We start from the raw sequence: 8936 nt of genomic DNA, 5'->3' as shown, positions 1-8936 counted from the left end.
TGGTTTCTGCTTGGTACCATAGGATAGGTGCTTCGGAATTTGGCAAAATTGCAATTTGCGGTTTTCACTAAACAAATTATCACAGATAGATTTCACTTGTATTACTAAAGCTCAAGTTTATGGCATTTACACAAACTCTATAGCCGTCATTCAGTTTTGAAATACGTTGAATACACCAGTGAACCTAAGGAGACATAAACCCCAAAAGAATACAGGACCATTTGTGGCTTTTTTTTCTTAAGTATGGGTTGCAATTTATTTATTTTAACTGAAAAATCCTCCACATGGTTTCCAAACTTGTGGCATTTGTTAGGAAATAAGATGTAGAAACCGAGAAATCCTAAGGAAGTTCTTCTAACCATGAGTCACCAATTTACATGCTGTTCTTTGTATAGCAAGCAATGCACTCGAAGAAGGAAGCACGTTAGAAACTATTAAATATAGATGGTAATTATGTGAAAATCACGTGGTCATATCTGACTCCAACAAGGATCAGTTAAAAATCTTCTAGAGAAAAAGGAATGGGTGTTGCTTTATCAGATAAATTTGGTAGAGCGATGTTTTTTCTGAACACTCCTGTTTGGCACAGAGTACGAGAAATAGCAAGGACCGACTTTCAGTTCATAAAATCAGAAAAAAGAGCAGTGGATTTTGGGAGCATCTTTATTGCATCAGACTGAAACACTTCAAATTACCTTTCGTAATTACTTCATGTGCCTTTCGATAAAATAAGGGTGATAGAAGTGGCAGCAGCAGATACTAAATACCGTTTCTAAAGATGTGCACTAGAGAAGAACAGTTTGTGTAACCTAAACCTTCCAGTGTACCTTTAAACAGGCAAGTTTCTTGACTCCATGATGATCATTCCCCTCTAAAGGCAAATTAGCCTCAAGAATGCAGCTACTGTTGAGTTCACAGGTTTTCTGTACATACCGCCTTTTAACAATGCCCAAAGGAAGGAATACTTATTTTAGCCAAGATGCTAAACCACAACTTATTTTAGCCAAGATCCTAAACCATCTTACCTCCACGGCCACAAGGCTCTCAGCTCTCGGGTACTCATGACAGCACTTCAGCTAAGGTTGAGTTTATACACTTTACAAGCATTTTTTCCAGAGTGGAGGTTGCTGCTCAATTTTGTACATTTGACTTTATCAACAGGGCTCTACGGACATCGTCTTGCAGTATAGAGCCAAAGGAGTTATAGGTTGTTAGGGAAACAATTAATCAGTAGGTAGGTTCATGCAAAATTCAAAAAGGCTCTTCTTCCCCTCTTTTGTTTTTGGAGAACAGTCCGAGAAATCCAAGTGATGTCTTTCTTACAGGAATCCTTCAGATAGCTAGCTAAACAGAAGCAAGATTTGGCATTTAGCCTGGGATTAGTGTGAACAGCCTCTTAACCAAACATTATGAAGAAAGTTAACTTTAAAATGCTTTGAAAGGTCTGTTTTCATGACAGATGGTAATAAGGGCTCATCAGTGCCAATTTTTTTTGTTTCCACCTCAGTTTTCAAAAGCTTAAGTTTTAGGTTAGTGCTTCTGAGAAACCATTACATGCATAGAGGAAAAACGCAAATTACAAAATTAGATTACTCACTATTTTTATTGTGTACAACGTGTTTTTCTAAATAACGCTAACATGAAGAGTAAGAATTTGACCGTGTGCTTCATAGACCACTTTCCCTTTCTGTTTACTAGAATCCCTCTTTTTTATTTGCCAGCTATTTCTCCTTTAATCTTTATCTGTACACCTGGACAGTTATTCCTCTCTCCACAGACCCCAAAAGATACAGCAGTCAGTAGCAGGCAGAGGTTTTGTTTGTATAATACACTCACTAGGGAAGACATGGTAGAACTATATTTTATTCAAGAAATCCCACACATTCTGTCCTGTGGTGACCACAGACTTTGCTAAGCCATAGATATCAGCAAATACTGGAACAAAATACAGTGTATCAGATTGAATCAAAGCATTTAAATTCTGAATTACAGTTATAATCTTCAGGGAAGGCTAGTTTCAGGATTGCATCATAGTATCTAGTACAACGTTGTGCAATGTAAGTGGCAGAAACAGAAATGGAATATTGGTCCTAATAAAAACCGAAATGTAATGACTTTTGTGTGACATTTAAACTGTCAAGACAACAGTTCATAACATTCTACCAAAGGCAGCGTATAGTTACAAAAATACTGGTCCAGCATCTTGTTAGTGGTGAAGCAATATCCAAGGTGCAATGGCAACGTGTCATTCTTAGTGAAATATTTTTTTAAAAAACTATTTTTTCTATTTTCCCCGCACTGATACTAGCCAAACACCAAAACTGCTATGACAACCTGAAATGCTACCAATGTTTGTCATGTGTATTGCACCAAAGATTTATGCAAGAACACATTTTCCAAGCTGCAGTATAAAAGAAGCAAAATCTAATAAAACTATGACTATGCCAAAAGACATTTTACTGCAGCTGATCTCGGATGAGCAAGTTGCAACATCTATTGAGCTTTAAACAATTGTCCAAGCTTGTCCATCCATTATCTTGAACTTAAGGATACAAAGGTAAAAGACAAAGTCCTCGAGAACAGAATTAAATCACTTTATACTCCTCTCCATTCACCCACAAAATAAAAATATTCCACCCTCCTCTCCTCCCAATACCCAGGTAATTTCAAAGTCGATCCTTGGAATTACCCTTGTTCTGATATTGCACTGTGCTAGGATTGTATTGTTTCCACCTAGAAGTTAAAACATACAGCGTGAGGGTGACCAAAACTGCTGGAGACAGTAGACCTGCTTGACTTGTGGAGGTACCCCAAGAAATGTGCATCAGAGAGAGACACAATCTGAATGGCAAAGCGTACTGCAGACTTGGCTGCGGTCTGGACTTGGGCCAAAAATACCTTAGCCTGCCTGCCATTTCATTCAAGAAAACAGCATCAATCAATACCTTAAGCAAAAGATGAAGTTGAATAAGATCAGGTAACCATGTCACATTCAGTGTTACATCCAACAACACAGAAATGAAGGAGTAGCAGACAGGAATGTTAATCATATTTTCCTTTTAATAATGGTTTAGTCAAAAGTGTAGCTTTGAAAATCTCTAGCTAGTTGTGAAAACCTGAAGAAGCTGGGAAGTGACCTCACTTTGAACAGTACAGTTTAAAGCTGTGGCTTGGCCTATCTGCTTTCAAACTCTCCAGTAGTACTGCCAACCTCGTAAATAAAAGGTACCGCCTGGAAATAAAAAGAAGTCAGCCTTTAAAAGTTGGTGAATGTTGTATTGTAGCAGCCTAACTGACTGAAGAAGAAAGATGAGATATTTTTATACAGTAAACAAAAGACAAAGTAAACTGAAATCTTCAGAGATCACTTTAAGTGTATATAATTTGGATTCTCATCAACATTTAAAACTACCAATCATAAGGTTGCCACCTTACCTTTTTCTGGACTGGCATACCTGATTTTAAACAGGTTTTTCTCCAGTCTCCCAAGTTTCTGATCCTCTTATCCAGTTTTCTGCTGTACTGCTCTCCCACCTTCATGCTGAATACCGAGTCGGTCCTGCCTTCTGCTTTTCTTGGCAGGAGGCAGAGCAAGCTTTTAATTTCGGTAGTCAGAGTGACAGAACAACAAAAGCACAGCAGATAGAAGAGCTTAATTCTTCCCCAGGAAGAAAATACATTTGGTTCAACATAGGGCTGCAAAATCTTCCAAAGGCACCTCTTTCCCCAGTTTTTGCCTGAAAGCAAGATGGCAATCTTAATTTAAAAGGGATGCTAAATCTTTTAAATAACTTAAAAATTCATTTTTATATAAAGCAGCAATAACATTTTTCTCTGCAGAAAGAGAAATGTTAACAAAGAAACACACCAACATAAATGCACTGTTCATAAACTTCAGCTAATTTAATTTCACAAGAAAGTAAAATTTTAGGACTATTCTTTGACCTCATCAGTACTTTCTGAAGAAGATTCTTTGGCATCTTCAGTCTCTCTGTTGCTTTTCTCTTTATTTAGATTTTCACTTTCTGATTTGGTGCCATTAAATAGAGAGTTTTCACCATTTACAAACCCATTCTCTGTGACTTCAGCACCAATAGCTTCATCAATCTTCAAGTCCCCTTGCTCTTCCACATCTTCTAGGTTTCTCAAGACAATAGGGAGTCTAGAGTCTGCCACAGTGTTCTCCAACAAGGCAATATTGCTCTCTTCATATTTAGGAAGCGGAGCTCCATCTGCCATTTGTTTGGTATAATACTCTCGGCTAGCAGCTGCACTCTTTACTGCTTTCTCCAAGATCTCTTTTTCACCTAAGCGCAATTTGATAGCCATTATCGCATGTGAAGTAAGGTCATGGGTCTCCAAGAAGGACTTATCATCCTGTTAGAAAAGCAAAAGCAAGTTTGTTAGTAACAACCAAAGCAATAAAAAAATCCCGCAACTTTTCTCTCTATGCGTTAACAGTAAGTGACACTAGGTTCTTCAGGCTGAACCAAATGGACATATATGAATGAGGGGGTCTGCATGGAGTCCCAGTGGAATTTGTCAAGAATTCATAAAGAAGCCAAAAATTTCTCCACACAGATCAGCCTGCATAACAAGCAAAGTCAGGAGACTTCACAAATATATGAAACATGTACGTTCGCTTATATGCTCGCAACAGTAGCACATTTCTTTGCAGTCTGGAGAATGCAGCTAATAGCAAGTTGAAACTGATCGCCCATTTCCCTTGCAGAGAAAAAGCAGGTAGCCTCTATTTGGAGAATCAAAGAAAAAATACATTAACAAAATTACATTAACAAAATTTTCTTTTTTGCAGTCTTATTTGATTTTCCTTAGGTAATGCAAACCTGTTTCTACACTTTAAAAAGTACAGAATTAATTATATACTAACATTCAGATTCAAGTTTGTAAAGTCAAGATGGGGGACAAAATATCTTTTCCTACAATCATAACACAAAACATTTCAAGCATTTAAATTACATATCGTGATAATTTTACCTCCACAGTTGTTTTATAGGTTTTCAAAAGAAGGGATGCTCTAGCTTCTAGGAATGTCCAAAGTTTAACTTCATTGTCCCAGCTAACGGGAAACTCGGAGTTCCCCAGCGTGAAGATTTTGTCAATGGCATGCTCACCTATCAAGTGTTCCTTTAGCTCTTCTGCAATAAGTATAAAACCAGTATGTTAAAAACAATCTCATCATTCACTTTGTCAGTTGATAAACTGCAGAAAGATTTATTTTCAATAGTATAGCTTTGAGCAGCTAACAAAAAACCCTCTCCTCAAATAAGAATTATCAGATATGCTGGTTATTTCTAGGATTCTCCTCGAAGAGGCAACTGGAAGTCTTGAGGTTAGCAGAAAACGGACCTTCTGCTCCACTCTGAAATAAAGATACTTTATATACCACAGCCTCTTATACACAGCGTAACTCTGTGACAGTGAGATGGAACGTTTTCTATAATACTTGATAAACAAAAGGGAGCAATTCTTTAAAGAGTTCAGCGAACTTTTTGCTAATAAAAGGAATAGGCCAGACTGTGCAAATAGCAATGGAATTATTTTTCCTATTCTTTTAGTAGTCTTTTTCAGTAGCAGAAACTCCCTACGGTTGGTCAGAAGAGACATCCATCAAACAAACCTCACACAGAGTAGAAAATGTTTAATCAGCTCCTTGACATTACACAAATTCCATTAATCTTTTAATTACCAAATTTCACTCTTGCAAAACAGCTATCACAAAATTCACGAACCACTTGCATGTAGTTTCTCAATAAAGTTTTCTTTATTGTATTTTATATAATAATACTTTATATTATTACATAAAAGTATATTATATTAAAGTATAATATACTTTATTTCTTAAAGTATTTAAGACATATGAATAATCTGAGCACAATCATATATCAGAGTAATGCAATTAAAATGTTTACTAGCTATATTTTCTTCTCTGAGCCAAAATTCACCCCCTCATCTGCATCCTAAAATTTTCTTTACTTGAATTTACTTCCCTGAAGTGGTCAGGCAGTTGGACTAGACGATCGTTGCAAGTCCCTTCCAACTGAATTATTCTATTCTATGCTAATTTCTTAGTCAGTTCTAAAAGATGGATGACAAGATGCAGCGAAGGCATGACAGTAAACAACATAGGCTGTTTTTATTGAAGAAAGCACATAGAGCACACGCAAAAATTTAACTTCAGTATTCCTACTGGTATTAAAATCCACATCATCCGCACAGCATCCCTAACTGCAAGGGAATTCTCTCACTGTCATGAAAAACTGTCACATCTATAACCTCCAAAACTGCATCTAACCAGCAAGCAGCTATTACAAGCATTTAATCTGAAGTTTCACATGCACAAATTAGGTGAATATTTATTAATTGTACATATATTTTCCCCATAAAACTCCCTAACATAAGAGAAACGCTACAAAGACAGTTTGCAAATACATAAATTGGTTTTAGACTACAAATTGCCAAAATATTGGAAATACTCGACTTTGAAACGTCTCTTCCATATTTCTCCTACAGTACAGAATATTCCAATTCCATACCTAAATGATTCTAGCAGTGATGGCTAATATGCTGTGATTTTAAGCATGTTAACCCTGTTCTGTGAACCATTTTTAAACCTAAGAACTAAAGATCAAGCTTCAAAGCTCACTCATTCACAACAGCCTGGGAGATTAAAAAAAAAAAAAAAATTTGCATCACCTCATGCTTTAGGAATTCCAGAAACATCTTACCTTCACTCATACAAAACACTCGAAGGAAAGCCAAAAGCTGGGCAGAGATTGGAGGCTCAGTGGAGTGCAAGGCAAAAACACTAGAACTAATAAAAGAAACAATCAAACAGTAACAGTAAATGCAAGTTCTACTGTCATACCTTTAAGGCCTTTTATGTTGAAACAAGTTCAAAGTATACAACAAATGCACTGTTAACAAAAGTAACTTTTAAAAAATTAGTTAATACTAGTTCAAACTGAGGAAAAGCTTCCCTAACCTGTATATGAAAAGAATAATTATCTCTACAATTTTACACTTACAATTATTTTTATACGGCTTTCATAATAAATTCATGAAAATGCAATGTTTCACGTTTGCTGCTCCTAACAGTACCCTCTGGACTGAAAAGACTAAAAGAAAATGCTGTGGTTCACATACTGAGCATTGTAGTATGTCTGCAAGGGATAGGAAAGAAAGAAAAACCACAGATTGCTTCAAATTAATCCTTGCTCTGTTTTTGCTCAAATGGTTATTAAAGCAAAGGCTTTTTTCCTTATATATGGTCCAAATTAGATGATAATATAGCTCAGAGAACTTCTGTAAATATTATTACAGAAACTTTAATTTGCTATACAAACAGGAGAAATATTACACCTAAGAAAACTATCATAGAACAGCTTCATATATGCTCTACTGGACACTATATACTTTGGAAATGTTTTAAAAAAACCCATGGCATTGTGTTTTACTTACGTTGGGATACCAGCACGAGCTAAGACCTCTGCCTTCATAGCATACAGCCTGTCACTTTTACTCACGCCAAGCTTTATTTTCACTCTGTCATGTGAATTATTATCAAAGAAAAAACCACTGTGGATCACAAATTCAGCGTTTGACCGAGTGCCATAAAAAATGTAAATCTAGAAGGATGAAAAGAGAAGTGAAGGGACAGGAAAAAAGCTTAAGATCAGCTCACAAAACTGACATAATTTGAAAGTTATTTCCTGAAAAAGTTACTATTCTGAGTACAAGGTATATTTGGTTATATAAAGAAACATGCTTTGTTTTCTGGTATCGATCCAAATGCTGTATATAGTGTGGCAATATACTTTAGAAGTAGATGTAAACATATCCATGTAACAGAGACTTTGAAAGGAGAGAAGAGGTTCTTACTCTATACTTCAAAATAAAAACGCTTTTTCTCACACTGTCATAAAATATCAGTATATGGAAATAAGCTTTCAAAGATACTGTGCCTTTTAAAGGCTAAAAAATCTGAGACAAGGAGGGCCCATTAAAAGAAATGGTGCTTCTGGTGGCATTTCCCCCCCATATGTCCACCCAAAAAAGCAACCTACACTGCTGATGGATCAACTTTGCTTTTGTTTTAATGTTACCTTAAGGCATGGATATACCAAAGTATATCATACAGAGAGATTTGATCCGTGTTCAGACACTATTTATTTTTGTGTTATACTCTGAACTCTTTATCTAAAGCAAATAGGTTACTTTAATTCACATTAAAAAAGAAGTTCCCAAATATAACCTGCAAAAAGTGTTTAATTCAGGGCTAGGCTGTATGAAGTACATGGGACAAGAGCTCAAAGTAGCAATTGTCTTCTCCCGCATCAAGAGTATGTTTTCCCCTTTTGTTTGATAATGGAATTGTCAATCACAAAAAAAAAGTTTCAACAGAACTCCCTTCTTAACCTTAGGGTACAGCAATGCTCTGGATACCTGTAAGCTTCCACTCCTCTCTAGCCGACAGAGAAAGGCACAGTGTTCTCTTAAGGGCTCAACACCACTAACGATGCCATTTACTTTCTTTGTTTTCAATTTTAGATTAGAACTATTTATCCTAAGCACTAAATGCTTAAATGTTATATTAAATTATAGTAAACATTATACTGTAACACACTTGTAAAATGAACAAGTAACCTGCCTAGGTATGTTAAGGCAGTGGTTAAGGAGAGAGTTGCTAACCCTCTCAAGTTTTAAAACCACTGTGATACATCTCATATTAAACTAAAAGTCACTTACGTGTAGATTATACAGTACGCTCTCACACTCTAAGACTGTTTTACAAAAAAGCCAATTAAACAGAACAAGAAAGTTGCTTTATTCAAGGCCAGTGTTTGATAGATTCTGTGGACTTCTGCTGCCTCACATTTTTTAGTAGTAAAAGCAAGGATCATACACTCTTCCTG

At 36.1% G+C, this 8936-nt stretch overlaps 1 protein-coding gene across 1 annotated transcript in view; it reads right to left on the bottom strand.

The window, feature by feature from the left end:
* Positions 1–1584: 1584 nt before the first annotated feature.
* Positions 1585–8936, bottom strand: part of SETD3 (SET domain containing 3) — a 39825-nt gene continuing 32473 nt past the window's right edge. Inside the window, exons 9-12 of the mRNA XM_009328220.1 lie at positions 7483–7649; positions 6750–6835; positions 4999–5159; positions 1585–4377 (exon numbers count right to left, since the gene is read on the bottom strand). Of these exons, the coding sequence (XP_009326495.1) occupies positions 3934–4377; positions 4999–5159; positions 6750–6835; positions 7483–7649 (858 nt within the window). The 3' untranslated portion in view covers positions 1585–3933. The remainder of the gene's footprint in view (positions 4378–4998; positions 5160–6749; positions 6836–7482; positions 7650–8936) is intronic.

The sequence above is a fragment of the Pygoscelis adeliae genome, unplaced genomic scaffold, assembly GCF_000699105.1.
Source record: "Pygoscelis adeliae isolate BGI_AS28 unplaced genomic scaffold, ASM69910v1 Scaffold130, whole genome shotgun sequence".
NCBI classification, from domain to species: Eukaryota; Metazoa; Chordata; class Aves; order Sphenisciformes; family Spheniscidae; genus Pygoscelis; species Pygoscelis adeliae.
The sequence above is the reverse complement of the archived record's forward strand: the minus strand, read 5'-3'. Positions and strand labels throughout refer to the sequence as shown.